At 28.8% G+C, this 25,884-nt stretch overlaps 9 protein-coding genes across 9 annotated transcripts, besides 1 other annotated feature; 2 read left to right on the forward strand and 7 right to left on the reverse strand.

The window, feature by feature from the left end:
• Positions 1 to 117: 117 nt before the first annotated feature.
• On the reverse strand, positions 118 to 638 carry TVAGG3_0579140 (histone acetyltransferase protein; the record flags this gene model as incomplete). The annotated part of the gene is made up of 1 exon (XM_001312569.2): positions 118 to 606. One exon carries the CDS (start codon positions 604 to 606, stop codon positions 118 to 120), a length of 489 nt encoding a protein of 162 aa, XP_001312570.1.
• Positions 639 to 875: 237 nt separating this feature from the next.
• TVAGG3_0579150 (armadillo (ARM) repeat-containing protein family) lies at positions 876 to 2,434 on the reverse strand (the record flags this gene model as incomplete). The annotated part of the gene is made up of 1 exon (XM_001312568.1): positions 1,043 to 2,434. The coding sequence occupies one exon, from the start codon at positions 2,432 to 2,434 to the stop codon at positions 1,043 to 1,045; it is 1,392 nt and encodes a 463-aa protein (XP_001312569.1).
• Positions 2,435 to 2,665: 231 nt separating this feature from the next.
• Positions 2,666 to 3,628, reverse strand: TVAGG3_0579160 (pectin lyase-like family; the record flags this gene model as incomplete). The annotated part of the gene is made up of 1 exon (XM_001312567.1): positions 2,666 to 3,628. The coding sequence occupies one exon, from the start codon at positions 3,626 to 3,628 to the stop codon at positions 2,666 to 2,668; it is 963 nt and encodes a 320-aa protein (XP_001312568.1).
• Positions 3,629 to 3,789: 161 nt separating this feature from the next.
• On the reverse strand, positions 3,790 to 5,196 carry TVAGG3_0579170 (uncharacterized protein; the record flags this gene model as incomplete). Its single annotated transcript, XM_001312566.1, has 1 exon — positions 3,790 to 5,196. The coding sequence occupies one exon, from the start codon at positions 5,194 to 5,196 to the stop codon at positions 3,790 to 3,792; it is 1,407 nt and encodes a 468-aa protein (XP_001312567.1).
• Positions 5,197 to 5,304: 108 nt separating this feature from the next.
• TVAGG3_0579180 (uncharacterized protein) lies at positions 5,305 to 6,108 on the reverse strand (the record flags this gene model as incomplete). The annotated part of the gene is made up of 1 exon (XM_001312565.2): positions 5,524 to 6,108. One exon carries the CDS (start codon positions 6,106 to 6,108, stop codon positions 5,524 to 5,526), a length of 585 nt encoding a protein of 194 aa, XP_001312566.1.
• A 145-nt stretch (positions 6,109 to 6,253) lies between these two features.
• On the reverse strand, positions 6,254 to 8,718 carry TVAGG3_0579190 (armadillo (ARM) repeat-containing protein family; the record flags this gene model as incomplete). The annotated part of the gene is made up of 1 exon (XM_001312563.2): positions 6,276 to 8,699. The coding sequence occupies one exon, from the start codon at positions 8,697 to 8,699 to the stop codon at positions 6,276 to 6,278; it is 2,424 nt and encodes an 807-aa protein (XP_001312564.2).
• A 309-nt stretch (positions 8,719 to 9,027) lies between these two features.
• On the reverse strand, positions 9,028 to 11,866 carry TVAGG3_0579200 (spectrin binding; the record flags this gene model as incomplete). Its single annotated transcript, XM_001312562.1, has 1 exon — positions 9,298 to 11,733. One exon carries the CDS (start codon positions 11,731 to 11,733, stop codon positions 9,298 to 9,300), a length of 2,436 nt encoding a protein of 811 aa, XP_001312563.1.
• A 5,135-nt stretch (positions 11,867 to 17,001) lies between these two features.
• Positions 17,002 to 22,664: a mobile genetic element.
• TVAGG3_0579220 (MULE transposase domain-containing protein) lies at positions 19,551 to 20,604 on the forward strand (the record flags this gene model as incomplete). The annotated part of the gene is made up of 1 exon (XM_051239110.1): positions 19,551 to 20,604. A coding segment is annotated over one exon (1,054 nt), but the record flags the coding sequence as incomplete, so codon positions are not given.
• Positions 20,895 to 21,641, forward strand: TVAGG3_0579230 (MULE transposase domain-containing protein; the record flags this gene model as incomplete). Its single annotated transcript, XM_051239111.1, has 1 exon — positions 20,895 to 21,641. The coding sequence occupies one exon, from the start codon at positions 20,895 to 20,897 to the stop codon at positions 21,639 to 21,641; it is 747 nt and encodes a 248-aa protein (XP_051096935.1).
• Positions 22,665 to 25,884: the final 3,220 nt, after the last annotated feature.

The raw sequence follows: 25,884 nt of genomic DNA on the forward strand, positions 1-25,884 counted from the left end.
ATCTTCTTTAATTCTGATTAGTTATAATTCATCCGCTCACTTAAGTCAACATTCATGAGAGATATAAGTTTAAATACAATGAACGCTTTTAATTACAATAATATAATAAACAATTTTTTATTTGTGACGTAAGTTAGCAACACTATCGGTAATAAAACCATGGGGATCTATATCAGCAGGTGGATGAGATATGCAATGCATAAATCTCTGTGAAGCTCTTTGCATTTTACCCATCCATTCTTCTTCCTGAGAAGATGGAAAATTCTGAACTTTCTTATTAAACCAAAGCTTTGCTTCAGCAGACATATGAGTGTAGAGTGCATCTTCTCCGTTATATTTTCTTGCATTATCCCAGATGAGATTTACATCAGATTTCCATGCTTCTATTGTGTCATACTTTCCATTCTTCAAGTTTGAGAGTACTTTTTGCAAAGCCATTGGTTCTTTAATAATTTGCAAATAATTTGGTGCTCCATCTCTTTCAGGATCCACCATCTCGACAAATGGTTGACATAATGGCCAAGCAATAAGTTTTTCTGTTAATGATTTGCATTTTTCGAGTTGATATTTTGTTAATGGCATTTTCGAGAAATTGACATGTGACATGAAATAGAAAATCACTTCATTGAAACTGATTGATTTTAGCTAATAATTATATGCATTGTAGTTGCACATTCATATTTTTAAAGTCAAAATGGACTTATATTCTTCCTAGACTCATTTTTTTGCTTCATAAATCTTCGATATTCAAATTTGACGGTTTGGTCCAATCAAACATCTATTTCCCTTCCTACCCAGTTGTCATTGGTATGCCAGCTAAGCCTGGAAGGGGTAAAATTACAGGTTGTGTTGGTGTGCAGATGCTTCCGTTATACCTTCAAAGGCCTGTCACAATTCCAAAAAATTTTTAGAGTTTTTTTCCTATTCACATCTAAATTACACTGAGGAATCTATTTTGAGCTTGCACAGTTCTTTTAATATTTAATTTAATATTTGCAAGTGAATAATTTCATTTTTTTTATGAATCAAACAAAATTACCTTTTATTCTACTGTAAATATATGACATATATAAGTGTAATAAAACAACGAAGCTGATGCTTCATATTTTTCCTCTTGAGCATCAGATTCTGCGTAACTATCAATATCATAACCAGAACAAGTTTCTTTGAACTCAAAGAGCTTATTCATATTATAAAAGTATTTGCCAATAGCTGCTAGACCATCATAGATCTCATCTTTCTCTATTCTTTCGCTCATTTGAAGCAAAAATCCAAAACATCTGGCGTAATTTTTTGGATCAGGATTTTCATCGCTGTCGTTTTCGTTGTAAGTCATGAATGAGTCTACGAACAAAGATGGGTTCAACTGTGCAACAACAGCTAAGAATTGGCCAGCTGCATTTCGTATTTTCATTGTTCCATTGAAGATCCTTGATGTTGTAATTGATAAAACATCATCAATCGAAAATGGACACTTCCAATCTTCGTTTTTGAGAACAAAAGCGAGTAATTCGAAGGCTCCACTCTCTGAGTTTGAATCATCTGTATCTAATGACTTGTAAATCGCTTGATAACCTCCATTTTCAAGGAGATTATTTAATACTTCTCTGGAAAGTCCGAATTGCATAAGAAGGAATAATAAAGAATTAATATCTGAATCGTCAAATGCCCAAAAATTATTGAATTGAAGAATTGCTTCAGAATAATCTTCAATTTTTCTTTCTTCTTCAAAATGTTCAATTGTTTTGCCGACAATTTTGATAACATAGAAACCAGAATCACGAATATATGGAGAATTTATAAAGATATTAACTCCTGCAAAAATAATATCGATACTTTCTGGATCAAACTTAAATTTCTGGTATTTGCAAATAAATCTGGCTACACTTCGATCTAAATTAGGAGACAAGCCAACAAAATTATAGAAAGGTTGTAAATTTAATTTATCTGGTAATTGTGAGATTCTTTTGATAAGTATTTCGAATATATTTTGATATATTTCTAATACTATACCATTTCTTGCTAACTGCTGATTATCTAAGAGAGAAAATAAGTATGAAAGCAATTCATCTGTAAGATCATGGTTTGTCATTCCTATTATAGCTTTTAATATGCAAGTCAAATCATTTATTATTGAGATATCGGTTGCATGAAATAAAAGGATCAATAATCTTTCATAAAGTTGAATTTGCTTAATTGATGGATGTGCTTGATTAAAAGATGTGATTTCCACTAGATATTTTAATGCATTTCTTATTGAGGTTTCATTTTCTGATTGAAGATTTTGAAATTGGTTTGGAAAATCTAAAATTAAAGTTCTAAACTGAATGTCCTCCTCTTTAGAAAGACCACGCGTAATGTAAGAATTCGAGTTTTGTAGTTTATAAGGGTTTTCTTGGTCTTTTCCCTTATGGTCAGATAAAGAAGGAATCATTTCAAGAGAAATGAATTGCCAAACATATGTTGCCCCCAATTGCTATCGAACACGAACCATATGAATAAATGAGGTTTATACATTATAATTCCAATTAAATAAAAAATTTAATTTTATCATCCACAATCTTAACTATATTGGTTAACATATGATAAATACATTAGATGATGAAATATACAATAAAGATTAAAAGTCTAATATTTACAAACAATTTATAATTAAAAATTAAAGCTATTGTTTCTTTCTTTTCTGAACATCCACGTTGAATTTGCAATCATATACTTCTACTTGGCATGACTTGTAGAGCACAATGATTTCTTTTGATTTGAACTCAGTGAAATAACTGTCTGTGATATCCAGAGCACAAGAATCGGATTCAACCAATACGGAACAATTCTGGTTATTAATGAAGGAACATTCTTCGATTTCACCATGAAATCTCATTAAAAATAAATTAATTCCTGCGGAATTATCAAGAGCGGAATTATTAATAATACTACATCCATAAAATGATTTAAAGCCAGGACTACTACTAAATTCAAAGACTGCACCATACTTTGTAGCAGTGTTTCCACCAAAAATACAATTTTTAATCTTTCCAGAATTGTGTTGAAGGCGGATACCACCAATCCAAGTATTTGCATTGCAGTTAGTAAAATTCGAATTCTCACAGAAAACTAGGCTTAACATGTTTTTACCGTCGAAAAAGCATGCTCCAATACGATTGGCATGGCAATTATCTATGGAGTTATATGTAAAATTGATATAGTCGGAATCTGTTATTTCAGCTGCGCCTGTTGCTTTTGCGATACAAGATTTGAAAATGGATTTTCGAATGGTCGCATTACAAGTCATAACATACAATCCTCCTCCAGAGCGTTGGAGATCAATACACTTTAAGAATGTGCATTGTTCTATTGTAACAAGATTTTGTTGTTTTAAAAAAATTCTTGAGCTATATGTTGTCTTACTAAACGATTTTTCTGAATCAATTCGAACAGGCGTGGTAAGAAAGTTTTTCATCGTAGTTTGGTATAATTTTATAATTGAGTTTTGGAATGATTGGAGTAACGGGCCAAACGAGTGAGAAAAATATGATTTACTGAGTTGAAATTTCATATTGTCTGCTTGAATTTGAGGAGATGTATGATAAATTGAAGCAATTGCTAAATTAATCAGAGAAACATTCTTCATTTATGAAAAATTAATAAGCCAAATCATATTCAGTGGTATAATGTGTTAATATTTCCTTATAGACTAGTCTTGAAAACATACATTTTCTATTATGAATTTTTTTATTATATGATGGTATCAATTCATTTATAAAGAAAACATGTTTTAATTAAATGATAAGTTTATTCACAATCATATCTACCAAGAAAACCTTGAATATTATAATATGGTCCTTCTTCAGCATTTGGATCACCAACTTCATATAATTTCTCAGGTTCTAAGAGCATTTCATTTAATTTATCAATTACAACTTCATCTACAAATTGTTGAATTAAATCAGATAATTCTTCATCTTCAAACATTTCCTGCATATAGTTAAGGTGGTATAAGAAAGACATCAAATCATCGAATAGAGAATATTGAATTTCTTCGAAATAGTCTGAAAGATAATTCAAGAAATTCATTTCAACTAAATTTCGAAATTGTTGATTTTGTGATGTCGCTCCAATGACCAACAAGAACTTTATCATTGATTTCTTGACTGTAAAACTATATTTCCCATCCAAAGAGTCGATTAAATACTTAGTTATACCTAATGATTCGCATTCTTCCGCAAAATTGGACAAATTTGATAAATTAGACAATGATTCAAGTACTGATTGAAATATATCTTCATTATCAACATATTTCTCTAATAAACTGTAAAAATAATCAAAAAGGAACAAATGATGATTTTTCAGAACTTCCTTTAAATTAACAACCTTAGATCTAACGCATGTAGTGTCTGTACCTGAGATCAACTCATTGTACTTCTTATCTGAGTCATCGAATGTATAATCTAATAATAATTCTAATTCAGGAATTATCATTGCAGGATCTTCTTTCTCAAGCATTTCCTGAAGCGATGGATTAAGTAGGAAGTTAAGCGCACAATTTTGGTCATACATGAAATTTGTAAGAGCTTTAAATGTATATTTTACTAAATGTGGATTAGCAAATGTAAAATCACGTAATTTATTATATAAAGATAACATATTATCGAAAGCAGTACCTTTGTAATCGGTCATTGCTTCAATAAAACATAAAACATCGACAATTATACTTTCATATGTTGGAGGAGAGTCGAAAAATTGATTTAAAGCTTGTACAACGTTCCATTGGATTAGACAATTAGCAATATATTCGCTGTGTATGACAAAAAATTGAAAAATAAATGGTGTACCAAAGTTTGGAAAAGCAGTAAATAGCTCACTAGCTATTGGTGTTTGAATAAATTGATCTGCTACCTTATCTGTTATAATAAGACGAAAAATTTGATAAAATAATGTTCGATATTCAGGAACTCGATCTGCATTCATAATAACAAATTGTAAAAATGGAAACATTTCTTGGAATCCATACGTGTATTTATATTTTGAATAAAAATCTAAGATTACTTGTAAATTGTCTGGTTGAGATTCGATGTTTTGAAGCATTTCGATGACTTGGCTTTCATGAAGATCATCATTTTCATCCTGACATTCCATATCTTGATCTTTTTTTCCAATACTGATTTGGTCAGGTGTATCATCATCTTTTCGTGGAATCATTTATAAAAATGGTAAATGTAAAACCATCATGAGGTGATAACATAAACATTTGCTATGAATTTATGATTAAAATCCTGAGAAACAGTAAAATAATATATCTAATTTTATTAAAAACAACACAAAATATATAGAATCTTTATTGATTAGTGGGATATCGGGAAACTTATCGGTCTGAGAATAAAAACAACAAATATAAGTAATAATTTTTGTAACATCTTGTAAAATCATTTCATGAACTTGTATTTCTAAAATATCATATTAATGACAATGAAAGTTCCATAAAGGAATGATTAAATAAATGAATATTCTATCAGGCAAATAATGAAGTTAAACTTCGACAAGATCAGGGCTATTCAAAAACTTCATAGCAACTGAATAAAATTCTTGGGGAGAATATGATTCATCTGATTTTCCAACGAAATATTGAAGCTTTAAAAATCGATCTAAATCGATTTCCGGAGATAAATCACTATCTGATACACCAATAAAAGCCATCAACCTTTTAATTCTTTCTTCCTCTTCACTAATTGGCTTTGGTTGAGGAGGATTTGGTGGTTTAACTTCTATGACTGTATTTTCTTTCTTGGTTTCTGTAATTTTTTGAGCTGCTTTTCGTTTTTTCTGTTCATCTTGCAATTCGACTAATTTATTAATTTCATCTTGCAAATCTTTTTGTTTTGACATCATTTCTTTAATTGAATCGAGTTCAGATTTGAAAGTTTCAATTGATACTGATTTTGCTAGCAATTTATTGTGATTTTTCAAATTATATTCTATTGCATCGAGAAGTTTATCAAGAGAATCAAGTTTACCATCAATCTTTGATGACACATTTCTGAAATCTTCAAGGATATCATGGCTAGCATCTTTTGCGATTCTAATGGCAACTCCAAATTTATCGTATTTTGACATTATCTAAAAATGAATGCTTTTATTCACAAATGATATTAAACATGCTATGAAAAAGATATTATGTTCCTTAAAATTAAACTATTCCTATTTAATTACTCAATATTCAAAAAATTTAGCACAAAAAGTTAAAAATAGTAGAGATTTAATAAACAATACATTTAAACATATTAATTTGCATCCTTATGCGCATTAGCTATTGATCTTAAAAATTCAGGATTTGTTTGAGTGTTTTCATTCCTCCATAAGCTAAGTTCATTCGAGAATTTAGCAAATGTAATAAATTGTTGATTGTGCTCAACATTTCCTTCAATAGCTGCAATAATTGGTGCTGAAATATGTTCTGGTGTTTCGCGCAATATTTGGCAAATATTTATCATGATATTTTGCTTTTCTTCAGGGAATGTCTCACATATACTTGATAAAATCCTAAATGTAAGAAGTAAAATTTTCGGATTTAATGAATTTCCGAAAATTTGGTAAATTGTATCAATAAACTGGGATGTTATCTCTTTCTTATATCTGATAAGCATCTGGATGACTAAAAGAGCATTATAAGCTATCAAATTGTTTGGTAACATCGATAATTCCTTTAATTGGTCGATTGAGAGGACACTAAGAGCTTTTTCAATCATTGAATCAGCATCCTTCTCGTAACTTAAGCTTAAAATCAAATTAAATGCGTTATTATAAGTTATTTCCTTATCTTCGCCTTCTACAGAAGAAATATACTGTACAAGTTCATCGCATGGCAATAATTGTGGGAAACCTATGAAACAATTAACATGAAATGGATGGGGATTATGAGTTAGAACAAAAATTAAGTATTCTCTATAGTTTTCTATTGGAATGTATCTTCCTATTGCACGGAATAATATTGCAATAGAACTTTGTGTAAAATTATTTGGAATTTGAACGTATCCGGAAATATTCGTAAAAATTGCTTCCGAAATATAAGACATAATGTCAATATTTGATACTTCTGTCTCATAAATTGCATTTGTTATTTCATTCAAGAATTCATTGAACGATTCTTGCTTATTTGCAATTTGATACTCAATCATTTCAGAAACATAATTAGAAACAGCATCTGTGATATCATCTTGATATTGAGGATACCAAAATGCTATAGCTATTAATGTTTTTACAACATAAATTGAATGAATATCTTTTATGTTGTTTAAACCAGTTGCCAGCCATGAAATCATATTAGAATTAATATAACTCCTTGAAGCAGGAACTCGTTCCATGATTTCACAAATTTTTTGGGCAGAATCATAAATTAATTCAATTGGAACGCTTGTAAGGATATTTATGAATTCTCTGATATGTGATTTATATTTAATACCATATGATGCAATAAACAATATTGAATTCAAGTCATAAAATGGATTTTCAATTAAATATTGAACCATTGGGTTAATTATTCGTTGAGGAATCATTTTAAACTTGGTAACAAGCATAAAATGGCCTGGCTGAAGGTTTGATGTCAATCTTTGTTCAAAATAAGTTACAATTCTGGATTGTAAATATCCTTCAACGAAATCGAATTCGCAGTCGCCAAATTGAACGCCATTGTTTGCGAAAAGAACAACGATATCCAAAATCAATATGTAAAAGTTAAATTTTTTGTCAGATTCGATTGGAACAGCACAAGAAAAAATAAACAGTTTTATGAGTTCCCTGAACATTTCGTTACCGAATAATTCATTTTCAACAAGAGTATTAAGTGTTCGGACGATAAATTCGAGTTCTTCAGAAAAATCAGGTGAAAATATGTAAATTGCGTCAAATTCTACGGCCATAGTAATCATAGCTAAAGCGTCATCGATATTCTCTTGTTGGAGATAAATATTGGCAACTTGAAAGGCAGAATGAAGGATTGTTTTGAAAAAGCTTTCATTTGTTTCATCAACGCGTGTATTGGAGATGCTGCATATTGAATCAATGATTGGTACTAAATAATCGATGGTTTCTGGGTTCGTTGACAACGAATATAATTCTGTCTCGAATGGAATGTAAATTGAGACGTTAACAGCTAGTCGGATTGAGTTATTAATTAAATCATATCTTTGCTTACCTTCGTAATTATCAAAATTATCAAAAATGACCTGTAATAATTGTGCTAAAATTTCATCAATTGTTTCTTGATTTCTAAAGCGTTTTAAGAGATTTTTACTTGAGTCGAATACAATGTTCGTAAGGAAATCGTACCTTAATTCTTTATCGTCGATGGAATCAAAATAATTTTGAGCAATATTGGGATTAAGTAGTACAATATCTGATAAACAGCAATTTAATTGCAAATATGAGTTGACTTTTTGTTTAACAAATTCAGTTAATGAATTGAATAAAGATTCTTGAACATCTGCAGATAATTCATCCCAATGGTTTTGTAAAAACAACTTAAATATAATAGAAAACATCAAATGTACCATCTGCGAGTCCGTTCTTGTGTAAATTTCCCTACAAAAATCTAAAACATTATGAACCTTGATGAAATTAAGGAAATACTTCTCGAAATCTGGTATAACTCCTGTTTTTAATGATGAAAATATATTGACATTTTCAATAAATTCATTAATTGCATCCATTTTTTTACACGAAGTTTTGAGGTCAATTGAAAAAATTGTCACTCAATTTCTATCGGCGATTCATATTAGAGCTGATATTATGTCTTAACTATTGTTGAAAACATCATTCTCATTTACAATCACATAGCAAAAATCTTAATTTAAGGTAGTATCATAACAATGTTTATATTTCAACCACAACAATTAAATATGCATCATGAGATACGTAAATACACAAAATACGAGTTATTCCGTTGTTGCATTTTGGAAATACAATATTTCGATTTTTAACATGGGGTTTTGGCAGGTGCAATATTATTCTTATCTAAGTACAGTGAGAATGCTACAATATGATTAAAATTAACGAAGCTAATCTTAAATTGAATAATGTTGTTGAAAAACTGAAAATGCAACTAATTGTATTATACAAGATAGTTGCCAATTGGAGTAATAAATTAGGCTGCATCAATCATTTCTTACATTACCAGCATGTCGAGCAGAAATGAAGCTAACAATAACCCTAGTAAAACAAAAGAAAAAGTGTCATTTGCAATGGTTTGGAAAAAGAATTCATAAATAAAACATTGAACATTTTATATAAAAATAAATCAAATAAATATTATACACCACCAGCTCTTGAGATCACTTGTCTCATTTCCTGTGAAACAGCTAGTGTCAAAGGTGTTGACACATGAGGAGAAGCCGGGTTTACATTACAACCGTATTTAATAAGTAATTTCACAATTTCGACCAAATCATTTTTGACAGCGATATGAATTGGAGCTCTTCCCAAATCATCCTTTTCGTCGATCAAACATCTTCTCTTTATCAAAGCCTCAGCGATAGACGCGTTCTGGCTTAACAAAGCAACATGCAAAGGTGTCATGTTATGGTTATCTTTTGCGTTTATGTCGCAATATTGTTTGATCAAAGTATTTGCGAGATTTTGGTATCCGCAAATTGCTGCCAAATGAAGAGGAGTTCTTCCATCACTGTCTTTTTCATTCTTCGTCATCTGGCCGCCATTCAACTTATCAATTGCATCCTGTTCCGATATTTCCACAGACAAAGGTGGAAATCCTCCTTCTGGATAATGAGGACCATTATGAGAATTATTATGATTTTGTGGATTATTGTGGTTTTGTGGATTATTATGGTTTTGTTGTTGTTGTGGATTCTGTTGGTTCTGGTTTTGGTTGTTTGCGGGAGCTTGTTTCTTCGGTTGCCTTTGTGGTTGCCGCGGTGTTTGTTGAACAGGTCTTGGTGTTTCTGTCAATCCTTTCTTTCTCAAAAATTCAACAATTTCTGGCACTTTTTGTTTAATTGCGCAATCCAAAGGATTATCGTTATCAAAGATTGTTGTCATGTAAGCGCCGCATTCAATTAATGTCTTGACAAGTTCGAACTTCTTCCTTCGAATTGCTGAAAAAAGAGGAGGAATTGATTTTCCAGAACCGCTCAAATTCGCTGAAGCTCCGAAAAGAACTAAAGTCTTGATAACTGTTGGATCTGGTTCAGGATCATCGAGAGCGATCTGAACAAATGATTTCTGGGCTGTCGGAGAGTCTTCTGGCTTCAATCCGTGCGTTGCAAGGATTCTTATCATTGAAACATTTTGTGTTCGAATACAACTTCTGAAAATATCGATCTTTTTGTCTTCTGGAATTGCTGATACATTGTATCCGTTATCTAGAAGAAGTCTGGCGGCTTCATCTCGACGTTTTTGAACACAAATTTCAATTAAAGTTGAATCACGGAGTTTTCCATCGAAAGAAGAGCCATTCTTGATAAGAAGCTTCATTATGTCGAGATCTGAGACTGCTGTGGCTTTAACAAGCGCCGTTTCCTTAGTTTTTAGTTTTTCTGGATCAATTGGCTGATTTTCACCTGGTGGAGGTGGTTTCATAACGGTGAGGTTCACATCAGCACCTTGGGATATCAGATACTCACATGTGGAGTAGTGTCCTCTGTATGCAGCTTCAATTAAAGCTGTTCCATGGTTTTCGAACACGTGATTGATGTCAGCACCATTCTGAACGCAAAACATGATCTGTCTGATGCTTCCGCTTGAAGCACAATCGATTAATGGCATTGGATATAAACCATAATCTGCAATTATGCGGTCAAATAGCTTATGATGACGGAAATTAAGTGCTGGGAACATTCCACGACGAAAATCAGCTCCACGTTCCCGTAAAAGTTCGTAAATTTCGATACTTCCGCCACATGATGCTTTTGCAACAGCATTTTTGTCTACTTCTGCTCCATTTTCGAGTAATACTTTAACACATTGAACACTGCCGTAGTATGCTGCAAAAGCTAATGGAGAAATGCCTCGATCTATTGCATATTTGTCAACTTTCTCGGTAAATTCAGAAAACATCGAGTCTTGGATATTCTCTTTAATAAAATCTGGATCTTTTTGAATCGTTTCGATAATTTGATCAACTTTGTCATATTTTAAGAAATAACTTGGAGTATTTTTAACATATCCGTATCCAATCAACTGAGAAAACAGTTCCCAGTCATTTGCTTTGAGGTTATCCCATTGCTTAAATACTTTTCCGAGATGTTGTTTTATAACTTTTTGTGAAGGAAGAATTTTTTCATCAGGTAAGAAGAAACCAACTTGCTGAGGAATTCTAGTAAGTTTTTCTTGCATTTCTTGCTCTGAAAAGATAGCTTTTTTGTATAATGAACGTAATAAACGTCCATGAGATTTAAGGAATAAATGATCTTTGAAATCAGGTATCTTAATTACCAGTTGCTGAGCCAGTTGCGAATATAGCTGCAATTTTTTGATTCTTATTTTTGCGTAAATATTCAGCTCTGAAGCGACCGTATTTAATTGCTCGTCAGATTTGAAATTGATACTGATCCAATCAGCAAGATCTTTGACTTGCTCTTCGACAAAAGTATCAAGTTTATCCTGAAGTTCAACAATGTTTTGAAATTCTGGAGCAATTTCTACTTCGTCAAGCGATTTAACCTTAAGAGGGATTTGTATCTCTGTTGGGGATGGTTCGTGTGGAATTTCCTCTTCTGTTTGCTCCATTTTTAATTTTTTTATTATCCCCCCCAAAAAAAATACTTATTGGGCAATCTAATTTTATCTTTTATTATGCACTCGTTCTAAGGGTTTCGTTTTGCGAAAAAAACGTACAATACGCAATTTCGCTAAAAAACATTTAGCTAGCAATTTCGACCTTTGACTCCACTCAAGACGTCACTTTTTTAATTTTGCGGTATCATATTTTTGGAAAATCTTTATGAATATTATATAAAAAGTCTCTTTAATATCTATATTTCATATTTTTATCGATTTTTAAAGTTTTTGCGAAAAGTATTCAATTATTTTTGCTATTTGGTCGGGTAAATGTCAGATTTGCGACATTTTCTGATATGATATTCAGATTCTACGTTGATAATAATGCTTATAGAACCCTCTTGCTATTGTGTCAAAATTGCGAAACCGATAGCAAAAATATCTCGCAATATCAAAATTGAGATATTGAGTGAATTATGCATTATAGAGATTAAAAATCTGATTTGTGAAAACATCTCATCAGTTTCTAGCTAATTCAAAAATCTTTACTATCTTATTCGATTAAAATGAAAAGGGAATAGTTTCATTATGCTTTAAATGACAGCCTTATAATATAATCATAGTTTTCGCTCAATATGCAGCATTTTTTTTTCGAAATCTATGGTCAATATCCTAAATACTGATTGCTTTGCATTCATATCTCTTACATTTTCTATACCCACATCACTATTCATTGCTATTCCTATCTTTTTCATTTTTGTTTGTTTCTCATAATTTCTCAAAAAACATGATAACTTGATATTTGTAAATATCATACTTTATAACGTAAATAAGAACTTGACCTATTAAGAAAAGCAGTAATGAAAAGAAAATCTGAAATTCATAAAAATTACAAGTTTCTGATGACAATTAGCTTAATTAAACCAGGTACAAGATTATATAATTGTATTTTCTATCCAATTATCCATATAATATCTTATCCAGAAAAAATAACTTGATCAATACCAAATGATTTTTTAACTAGTAAATAAAGTATTTTCTTTACACACACATTGTATATCATAGTTTTTTTTTGGTTTCGCAAAACATCCAAAAACAAATATGCTATAAAAGTGACAATTTTAGCAAAACGAAACCCTTACTCGTTCTTTCCAATAATATGTAAAAAGGATTTTATTTCTTGGAATCAACATGACTGGTATGGCTTCTTGATGAGACTTTCATGTTATATTATTTTACTATTGAAAAGAAGACACTATCATGAAGTGAGGAACAAATTTTCAAAAATATACGATATTAGTATAACGTTTATGGAAAATAAGCCTTATTTACCCGGCCAATCTTCCCCTCAATTTGGTCTTTCAAAATTGGCAGATGCCAGTCACTTTTTACTATGGTAATGATACATAATCATTAATATAGATTCAGGATAGTATGTTATATCATATTTAATCATTATTAAGCAACTTCTATGATATTTTTTTTCCATTCATATAAAAAGTTTTATGAAGTTAATATTAAATAAACTATTTATTTTCCCTTTTCTTTACAATTTTTATACAAAAATTAGTAATAAAACAATTATATTTATAATATGATGAAACTAGTTTATTTTCATTGGTATCAGCTCGAGATCATCTGACTTGGAGGTACTGAATATTAGTTTCTTATTGTAAAGCCATATCTGCGTTGTGATTTGAATTTTTTGCTTATAATTCAAAAGAAATGCAATCTGAGTGAATTTTATCGGCTATTTAAAACCCTTGTAAGAATTAGCATTCGACTCTTTCTGTGAGCAAGCACTGAGAAGCTGACTGTGAAGCCCGTGTCCTACCTAAAAAATGAAAACGATAGGGGTAAAAAGGGAAAAATGTGAAAGAAAATAAAACCCTCAAAAATATGTTATATATACAATAACAAATCGATATCCAAGATAAATTTTAAGGATGTCAATTTGGAAGAAAAGTGAGAAAATTCCTAAAATGCTAAAAATGAATTTTCCAAACATATTTTTTTATCTCATTTTTTTGATTTTGAAAAAAATTTGGAGAGAAGAACTCTTCGTTTTTGAATTTTATCACGATGGTTTTAAAGTATATTAGACACATGTATTGGTATTACTATTTTTGTATATTTTGAGAGAAAATCCCTAAAAAGTGAGAAAATCTAAGACGGTTTGAGAAAATATATAAACTATTGAAAATTTGAATTAAACTTCTAATTTGGAAAAAAGAAATTTGGAAAGAAGGAAAATTCAAAAATCGAGATTTAGACTCAGCATCAAATGGAGAACAAAATGTTTCTTCATATGAAGGAAAAAAATTTTCTTGTGAAGAAATAGAGTTTTTAAAATTTTATTGTATGTAATGAAATAAACAAATATTAAAATTATTTTTTGATAACAAGAAAATTCCAATAGAAAATATTTGAGAGAAAGAAAAAAAGAAAATTGAAAAATATTACTCTCCTTTATATTTCATGAGATTTTAAATTTATTCTCATAAAATTGACAATTTTATACCTTTAGATGAAAATTAATGATTTTGGTTGAAATAGAAATTATTATTTGCTTACAGCTATCAAATAGATTTTTGCTATTTTGATTAAAATTTGTTAATCAAATTAATAAATTTTTTCTAAATATCTTAAATATCTGGATCACTCACATATACAATGAATTAAACGATAAAAATAATACAAACTCAACTAAGTTTCCTGTCTTTCAACTAAAAAAAATTATGCAAATTAAATTAAATTGTTTATTCAAATATAAAACAAAGATGAAGTAATTACCGTTATCATAAACTTTATGAATAACTCTGTAATTGGTTCAGATTTTCGTAAAAATATTTTTATTAATATCGATAAGAATACGTTTACCTACTATCACAACATATCGATAAACAAGAGTAGAGTGATTTTTATCATCGAAACTTTTTAAAAGCTGTAAGCTGGAAGGAAAAATCTTGTTTTTTCTGAGTTAGTTGTAGAACTATTGATGCACGAGTTATCATTGTGATGTAGAAGGATGTCAATGTACTGACTGAAGGATATGAAGTGAATTGAATTTCATTGCATTTCAATTTGATCAAAATTTGTTGAAATGATATGAATGTGTCAACATCTGTATCACTCTCTTTCACTCCTTCCCTATTCTTTCGAGAACGAAGCTAGCTCAGCTTTCGCTGAGCGAATTGACACTTTTGATGCCCTAAACGTACATGCTCTCAAATTTATCGAAAAAATTATACCACCTAAACTAGTATATTCTTATTTTAAATATGATATTATCCTTAGAATCCACACTAGAATATATTTAAATCAACTTTTAAAGAAGTTCGAATCCTGCGCGTCTCACTTTTTAAATTTTCGAAAAGGAAAATTATATTCTCCTAAAATGGAAACAATTTTCCGAATTGACATCCTTATAAATTTTTTTAATTTCATGAGCGCTATATGGAATTATAATCCCTCAACTAGAAAAATAAATACTATATGCTATAACAAATCTATATCCAGCATAAAAAATATTACTCCATTACTATCATTCTGCATGGCAAAGGCAAATGACGGCAAAACCGCGTCAGAAACTCTCAAAATTGAGGGGATGATTGGCCTGGTAAATAAGCTTATTTTCCCTAAACGTTATATTATAAAAAAATTTATAAAGTTATTTATTTGCTGCAAAGAAAAAATTTTATTTCTCAAGGTGGGATCCAATTTTACTTGGATATATTAAAATTCTTAAGACTTTTCATAAGTTATAGATCGAACACTTGATTTGCTCATGGAATGTGAAAATTTATTTTGAAATAGAGTTTGCAAATTAAGCTGTAAATGGATTCTATCTTGATAAATATATTTCATATATTTCATATATATCTTCATTAATGTGTGCGTCTTTCTTGTTTTAATAAAGTTGTTTACAACTTTTTCCGTTGTTTACAACTTTTTCCGTTGTTTACAACATATTTCGCTAACTGTATCTTTAATTGAATAAAATTTCGGTATGATAATCGACACAATCAAATTTAGAATCTCGAAGCACAACAAGCTGCTGCTCTAGACTGTTGATCAATATATCTTTAAGTAGGAATAGATAAAAGGATTAAAAAAAAATGAAAAAACCGTTGTCATTTCTCTAAAAATTATAATCCAAGCACAATTTTAGTTAATCTAAAATTTTTGAGTATTGAAAAATGAGTATATTCGAATTGAATGCAACACTTTATCGTTTGAATAACCGTTGGATTTTTATCTGATATTATTATATACTAAATATTTTATGCATAATTTCAAAATTTAGCTAATCGAGCAAATAAATTTTGAGAACAACTTAATCGCAATTCTCTTGTTATAATATCTAAGGGTTTCGTTTTGCGAAAAAAACGTACAATACGCAATTTCGCTAAAAAACATTTAGCTAGCAATTTCGACCTTTGACTCCACTCAAGACGTCACTTTTTTAATTTTGCGGTATCATATTTTTGGAAAATCTTTATGAATATTATATAAAAAGTCTCTTTAATATCTATATTTCATATTTTTATCGATTTTTAAAGTTTTTGCGAAAAGTATTCAATTATTTTTGCTATTTGGTCGGGTAAATGTCAGATTTGCGACATTTTCTGATATGATATTCAGATTCTACGTTGATAATAATGCTTATAGAACCCTCTTGCTATTGTGTCAAAATTGCGAAACCGATAGCAAAAATATCTCGCAATATCAAAATTGAGATATTGAGTGAATTATGCATTATAGAGATTAAAAATCTGATTTGTGAAAACATCTCATCAGTTTCTAGCTAATTCAAAAATCTTTACTATCTTATTCGATTAAAATGAAAAGGGAATAGTTTCATTATGCTTTAAATGACAGCCTTATAATATAATCATAGTTTTCGCTCAATATGCAGCATTTTTTTTTCGAAATCTATGGTCAATATCCTAAATACTGATTGCTTTGCATTCATATCTCTTACATTTTCTATACCCACATCACTATTCATTGCTATTCCTATCTTTTTCATTTTTGTTTGTTTCTCATAATTTCTCAAAAAACATGATAACTTGATATTTGTAAATATCATACTTTATAACGTAAATAAGAACTTGACCTATTAAGAAAAGCAGTAATGAAAAGAAAATCTGAAATTCATAAAAATTACAAGTTTCTGATGACAATTAGCTTAATTAAACCAGGTACAAGATTATATAATTGTATTTTCTATCCAATTATCCATATAATATCTTATCCAGAAAAAATAACTTGATCGGTAAAAAAGGGGGTTGGCGTCCTAAGGCGTCCTAGTGTAAATTTCTCAAAATTGTGATATTTACATCACATTTTTGAAAGGTTTATGGGCGTCCTAAGGGAAAATTGAATAGCTAGGGCGTCCCGAATTTTCATTCTAAGATTTAAATATATTATATACTTAAGTATAATACAAGCAATATAAAAATTAAATTTTTATTATGTTAACTTATAAGAAATTTTTTTGAATTATCGTTGATTTATTGTAATCTTTCCAGGCTATACTTTTGAAATCAACTTTCCCTGTCATACGCATTAATGTAGTAGATGTCCAGGTGTAGCTATTATATCCCAGCAACATTGGTATTTTATCATTGTAAGATATCAAAATGAAGCGTTTTTTCAGATATAATTTTTCGTAAATTTTTCAAAAATAAGATGGTAAAAAAGCCTCGACTTGCTCGAAAAATAACAATTTTTTTACTTGTAAAAATAACCCTTTTACAGCATGGGCAGCTATTCAATCACTATTTCTTTTTCTAAAAGTATATTTTTCAAAAAAAATTAAGATCAAATTCGACAATTTCTTGATGAAAGCAAAAATATTACACATACTTCTAGATGCATGGGATAAAATATGCAATTATTCAATCAATTCGCATGATTTGAAAAAAAAATCTAAATTTGATAAAAATGTAGAAATTTTTTATTTTTAACTTGAGATTCGATTTTTTTTGATCCAATTTGTGAATTTTTTTTGATCGGAATTTCAATTAATTTGTTGATCAAAAATGACCTCACAATGTTTGATCATAAGTGAAGTCATCTTCATGGGTATTTAGAAATTCCAAGAGAAATTGCTTATTTCTCGCAGATGTAATATCTGAGAAAATCGAATTTAAATATTCATAGAAACCCAAATCATTCTCCGGTTCGAATAATTCATCTGTTGCTTTTTCTGTTTTTTCTATGAATTTTAATAATTTGATTAATAAATCTTCATCAGGAAGAATTATTGCTGCATTTGTGATAAAATTCCATATTGAGGTAATATGGCAATAATTACATTTATAAAATGTAATTTTATCCAAATTTTTTGGCAAATTCGCATAATAGCATTAATATTTGAAGCTGAGATTAAACCTGTGATTACTTCTGTAACTTTTGGAAAATCATCGCAATTTAATATCTCTTTATATTGAATTGAGAAATAAAAAAAATCAAATGGATTCATTTCTTCAATTTCAAGGAGATTGTAAAAATTGATAGAAGTGTTATTGCAACAAATTGTATTTGCAGCAAAAAATATCATTTGCTTGATTCCATTTTTGGAATAAATTTGCTGGAACAATGTTAAATTAAAACAGTTGCTTAATTTTTCTTCATTGTTTTCATAAAAAAGTAACAAGTTTGCAACTGAAATTTCAAAATTTTGATAATTGCCAGTTATTTCAGTAAATATATATTTGCTTTTCTTCATCTAAAAATGGCAAATATTGATTTGCAATATTAACTAAAGTTTGGGATAAATTGTTCCAGTTTGATTTTACAATTTGTGAGCACATTATGTAATATGTAAATTTATCCGCTTTGTAGGAATTTAAAATTGTTTGTTGTTCTGTTTCAGTTAAATTACTGAATTTTTCAAGATTAATATTGTGATAAAAAATAGAATCCTTGAAACATTCTGATATCTTTTCAATGTTTAAAACGGATGCTAAAAAATGTAAAAGAACTTCATCAGTCACTGTGATTTTTTGAAAAATTTATCCCAATTCAAGCATCCAATTGATCTTTCTGTCATTGTACTTATGCATTGATAAAGTTGATTTAATGAATCCGAAGAATAATCATTATGCTTGACTAGTTGAGTTAGTTGATACAGACTGTCGTCAGCCATTTTAAAAAAAAGAATAAAATTGTATAGTAAATTATATTTGTGAAATTTGTGACGCTACATTCAATCTAAGACCAATATCTCAAAGAATTCCTCATTTAAGTATTACTTTTCATTGTTTTTTTAAAAAATATCTTTGCTTATTTATTCACTTTTTTGACATTTATTATATGCTTTTTATCATATTTCCGATGATATGAATATATATTCTATATAAGAATGACGCTACATTCAATCTAAGACCAATATCTCAAAGAATTCCTCATTTAAGTATTACTTTTCATTGTTTTTTTAAAAAATATCTTTGCTTATTTGTTCACTTTTTTGACATTTATTATATGCTTTTTATCATATTTCCGATGATATGAATATATATTCTATATAAGAATGACGCTACATTCAATCTAAGACCAATATCTCAAAGAATTACTTATTTAAGTATTACTTTTCATTGTTTTTTAAAAAATATCTTTGCTTATTTGTTCACTTTTTTGACATTTATTATATGCTTTTTATCATATTTCCGATGATATGAATATATATTCTATATAAGAATGACGCTACATTCAATCTAAGACCAATATCTCAAAGAATTACTTATTTAAGTATTACTTTTCATTTTTGATTCAATTTTCGAACGGTTTTCGTAAATTTTGCATCATTTCATTTTTTAATGGGAAAATCATATATATTTAATCAAAAAAGAGCAAACTTTACAGACGAAAATAAAATATTTATCAGGGAACAATCTGATAAATACCAAAAATCAACATCGAGACATGAAAAAACGAATATAATCAAACAAGTTCTTCAATATTTTAATATTAAATACGCCGAAAATGAATCTAAAGCTGTCAGAAGATATTTTAGTTATATTGCAGTTAAAAATATTCCCGCAGTTACTGGAAAATATCCTGATACAATTGTTCGCAAAGATATGCTTTATTCGCATGATCATACAAATATTATTAATTCAAATAATATTGAACGTTACTACCGTTGCATCGATCATTCTTGTCAAGCACGTTATTTAGTTAAAATTGAGAACAGTTCAGTTTCCGAAGATTTACAAAAGGAACATATACCCGAATGCAGACAATTTAAAAAGTTACAAAATGAAAAAAATGATCTTCATAAATCAATGACTCTGACAGAAATATACAATAAGGCAATGGCAAAATTTTCTGAAGACAACGGCACTTTTCAGCAGATTAAAAAATTTATGACAGAACTTGCTGTTGGTACTGATGAAAACCCATTAATTAAAGATTCATTGGTCAGGGAAGTTTATAATAAGTCCAGAAAATTTTCTGTTGGAGAAAAAATTACAGACGATGAAATTGCTAATTTTTGTTTAATAAATGGCGAGCAGTTTTTCATTGGCCATGATTTTCAAGCAAATTGTGAGACGATGTTTTTTGGTTTTGAGAAGGCAATTCAATTTGCAAAAGAAGCCACAGATTTATTTTGCGATGGAACTTTTAAAATTACACCAAAACATTTTCAAAAAGGACAGATGCTAACAATTATGATTTGTGAACCTTCAACAAATCAATATCTACCACTTTTATTTATATTCATGAAAAACCGCACATTTGAATCTTATAAGAAGGCATTTGAATATATTTTTACTGTCAAGGGTATTCAATTTTCAAAGCTAATTCAAATTCATTGTGATTTTGAAAAGGGAATGATAGAGGCACTTCAACAAATTTTCCCTAAAGTCCGTATAATTGGATGCCTATTTCATTTCAAACAAGCTTTACACAGGAAACTTGTAGCACTTTATACAAAAAATTTCAATACTTTACAAAATTCTTTATTTAAGCTATATTCTATTACTCCATTCATGTCTCATGAAGAATTTGTACTTACAATGCATATAATTAATCAAAATAAAGTTGATTCGATCAAAGATTATATTGATTATTTCAACAAAGTTTGGTTGCCGCACTACAATTTAATATCTCAATATAATAATGCAACTGCAATATTCACTAATGATTGCCTCGAGAGTATGCATTCAGAATTTTCTTCGTTAAAACATCCAAACATTTATGAAGCTATTAAGAAGATATCTCAAATCCAATTAGATAAATATAACGCCATCAAAAATAACCAGAAGATCGAGCGCCATATAAAAACCGTTATCACTGATAGCTACAAAAATTATATTCTTGACTGCTTTCAAAAAGAACTTGAGAAAACAATTTTTTCTATCAAACAATACAACGTAAGTGATCTTTCTTTGGCTCAGAACGAGATTTCTCCATATGGTTCCATAGAATCGAGTTCATTGTTCGAAAATATTCCAGTTCATGATGCAGATATACTCAAATCGATCGATCTAACAGATAAAGATACAATGATCACTAAGTTTATTAATGAAAAAAGAGAAAAAATTATGGCATTATTTAATGAAACATTAAATCATCCAGATTTTAATTCATCCACTCCAATTCAAACTAATTTTGAGCAAGCCGATACAAATCAAGGTTCAGATGCTCCAATTCGCTCCGAAAATTCAAATATTGCAGACTCTACAGATTTAGAACCAGAAAATCAAAACCATCCTTCTACAAATCAAATGTCTAGTAATCTAGAACATAAGCTGGACCTTCTTGATCATATTGAAAAACAATTATCGAAAATGCGCTCGTTATTGGGAATTCTTCCTACTACAAATGCTATTGTTGGGCCGTCAAAACAAGTTTCAGTTAATAGCAAGCAAAATTCTGAAAAAAATAAAAAAAATCTTCCATAACAACAAAATCAAACAATAAAAAACAAAATTCATCCGACAATCCTCCTAAACGTAAAGCTCCTATTTCGGAAAGGATTCTCAGCGATAATAACTTATATTTTCAAGTTCATCGAAAGAGATCGAAAAGCAAACGTTCCACATCTACAGAGAAAAAGAATTGATATATGAAGTCTAATTCCTTTTATAACTACTATATTTTTATTCTTATGACTAAAAAATAATATATTATTTAACAATTTTCATTTTTTTCTTTTAACAATTTCGTTTTATTTCCATTTATTGTTAAATGATTTTTAGCATACACCTTTCTTTGTTCATCTTCTAAATACAATTTATTTTTTCTTAGATATAATTCTATTCATTCAATTCGATCGTCATTTTTCAGTACATGATCGTAATTTTCAATTATTGATCGCGATTTTACTTCAGAATTTGTTCGCAATATTGCTTATCAAAATTATATCTCTATTCTCTCATTTCTGTTTAGTCAATATCATTACACTCCTATTGTCTAATAACATGCTATTAATTTTCTTAAAATTAAAAAAAAATATCAACTTTTAAAAACAGAAACTTAACATCCTTCGGTCAATGGATTTTGATGTGAGATACATTTAATCTGTTTTTCTTTTTTTATTTTAAATAATTGAATATTTATAGTTGTTATGGGTCTTACATCATGTAAAACGAATTTTCTTAAAGTAAATTTACTTTTTCTTCAATCTTTCTTACATATTTATTAAAAAAAAATTATCCAAAAAAAGATTTTTTTAGAATGAAAAAAAATAGAAAAATCTTCATTTATAGTCTTTCTTGAATGTATACGTTTTGATTTTTTTCTTTTTTAAAAAATTCAATTTCTAGAAAAATCGAGAAAAAATCATTTTCTTCTATTTTTTAGGACGCCATACCCATTGAAATCTCCTCTCAGGACGCCATAAACTATTCAATTATAGTGTAAACTTCTCAAAAATTGAATAGTTTACATCAGGACGCCTTAGGACGCCAAACCTTTACGCGCCCAACTTGATCAATACCAAATGATTTTTTAACTAGTAAATAAAGTATTTTCTTTACACACACATTGTATATCATAGTTTTTTTTTGGTTTCGCAAAACATCCAAAAACAAATATGCTATAAAAGTGACAATTTTAGCAAAACGAAACCCTTACTCGTTCTTTCCAATAATATGTAAAAAGGATTTTATTTCTTGGAATCAACATGACTGGTATGGCTTCTTGATGAGACTTTCATGTTATATTATTTTACTATTGAAAAGAAGACACTATCATGAAGTGAGGAACAAATTTTCAAAAATATACGATATTAGTATAACGTTTATGGAAAATAAGCCTTATTTACCCGGCCAATCTTCCCCTCAATTTGGTCTTTCAAAATTGGCAGATGCCAGTCACTTTTTACTATGGTAATGATACATAATCATTAATATAGATTCAGGATAGTATGTTATATCATATTTAATCATTATTAAGCAACTTCTATGATATTTTTTTTCCATTCATATAAAAAAGTTTTATGAAGTTAATATTAAATAAACTATTTATTTTCCCTTTTCTTTACAATTTTTATACAAAAATTAGTAATAAAACAATTATATTTATAATATGATGAAACTAGTTTATTTTCATTGGTATCAGCTCGAGATCATCTGACTTGGAGGTACTGAATATTAGTTTCTTATTGTAAAGCCATATCTGCGTTGTGATTTGAATTTTTTGCTTATAATTCAAAAGAAATGCAATCTGAGTGAATTTTATCGGCTATTTAAAACCCTTGTAAGAATTAGCATTCGACTCTTTCTGTGAGCAAGCACTGAGAAGCTGACTGTGAAGCCCGTGTCCTACCTAAAAAATGAAAACGATAGGGGTAAAAAGGGAAAAATGTGAAAGAAAATAAAACCCTCAAAAATATGTTATATATACAATAACAAATCGATATCCAAGATAAATTTTAAGGATGTCAATTTGGAAGAAAAGTGAGAAAATTCCTAAAATGCTAAAAATGAATTTTCCAAACATATTTTTTTATCTCATTTTTTTGATTTTGAAAAAAATTTGGAGAGAAGAACTCTTCGTTTTTGAATTTTATCACGATGGTTTTAAAGTATATTAGACACATGTATTGGTATTACTATTTTTGTATATTTTGAGAGAAAATCCCTAAAAAGTGAGAAAATCTAAGACGGTTTGAGAAAATATATAAACTATTGAAAATTTGAATTAAACTTCTAATTTGGAAAAAAGAAATTTGGAAAGAAGAAAATTCAAAAATCGAGATTTAGACTCAGCATCAAATGGAGAACAAAATGTTTCTTCATATGAAGGAAAAAAATTTTCTTGTGAAGAAATAGAGTTTTTAAAATTTTATTGTATGTAATGAAATAAACAAATATTAAAATTATTTTTTGATAACAAGAAAATTCCCAATAGAAAATATTTGAGAGAAAGAAAAAAAGAAAATTGAAAAATATTACTCTCCTTTATATTTCATGAGATTTTAAATTTATTCTCATAAAATTGACAATTTTATACCTTTAGATGAAAATTAATGATTTTGGTTGAAATAGAAATTATTATTTGCTTACAGCTATCAAATAGATTTTTGCTATTTTGATTAAAATTTGTTAATCAAATTAATAAATTTTTTCTAAATATCTTAAATATCTGGATCACTCACATATACAATGAATTAAACGATAAAAATAATACAAACTCAACTAAGTTTCCTGTCTTTCAACTAAAAAAAATTATGCAAATTAAATTAAATTGTTTATTCAAATATAAAACAAAGATGAAGTAATTACCGTTATCATAAACTTTATGAATAACTCTGTAATTGGTTCAGATTTTCGTAAAAATATTTTTATTAATATCGATAAGAATACGTTTACCTACTATCACAACATATCGATAAACAAGAGTAGAGTGATTTTTATCATCGAAACTTTTTAAAAGCTGTAAGCTGGAAGGAAAAATCTTGTTTTTTCTGAGTTAGTTGTAGAACTATTGATGCACGAGTTATCATTGTGATGTAGAAGGATGTCAATGTACTGACTGAAGGATATGAAGTGAATTGAATTTCATTGCATTTCAATTTGATCAAAATTTGTTGAAATGATATGAATGTGTCAACATCTGTATCACTCTCTTTCACTCCTTCCCTATTCTTTCGAGAACGAAGCTAGCTCAGCTTTCGCTGAGCGAATTGACACTTTTGATGCCCTAAACGTACATGCTCTCAAATTTATCGAAAAAAATTATACCACCTAAACTAGTATATTCTTATTTTAAATATGATATTATCCTTAGAATCCACACTAGAATATATTTAAATCAACTTTTAAAGAAGTTCGAATCCTGCGCGTCTCACTTTTTAAATTTTCGAAAAGGAAAATTATATTCTCCTAAAATGGAAACAATTTTCCGAATTGACATCCTTATAAATTTTTTTAATTTCATGAGCGCTATATGGAATTATAATCCCTCAACTAGAAAAATAAATACTATATGCTATAACAAATCTATATCCAGCATAAAAAATATTACTCCATTACTATCATTCTGCATGGCAAAGGCAAATGACGGCAAAACCGCGTCAGAAACTCTCAAAATTGAGGGGATGATTGGCCTGGTAAATAAGCTTATTTTCCCTAAACGTTATATTATAAAAAAATTTATAAAGTTATTTATTTGCTGCAAAGAAAAAATTTTATTTCTCAAGGTGGGATCCAATTTTACTTGGATATATTAAAATTCTTAAGACTTTTCATAAGTTATAGATCGAACACTTGATTTGCTCATGGAATGTGAAAATTTATTATGAAATAGAGTTTGCAAATTAAGCTTTAAATGGATTCTATCTTGATAAATATATTTCATATATTTCATATATATCTTCATTAATGTGTGCGTCTTTCTTGTTTTAATAAAGTTGTTTACAACTTTTTCCGTTGTTTACAACTTTTTCCGTTGTTTACAACATATTTCGCTAACTGTATCTTTAATTGAATAAAATTTCGGTATGATAATCGACACAATCAAATTTAGAATCTCGAAGCACAACAAGCTGCTGCTCTAGACTGTTGATCAATATATCTTTAAGTAGGAATAGATAAAAGGATTAAAAAAAAATGAAAAAACCGTTGTCATTTCTCTAAAAATTATAATCCAAGCACAATTTTAGTTAATCTAAAATTTTTGAGTATTGAAAAATGAGTATAT

This window comes from Trichomonas vaginalis, chromosome II (genome assembly GCF_026262505.1).
Source record: "Trichomonas vaginalis G3 chromosome II, whole genome shotgun sequence".
In the NCBI taxonomy this organism is placed as follows: domain Eukaryota; phylum Parabasalia; order Trichomonadida; family Trichomonadidae; genus Trichomonas; species Trichomonas vaginalis.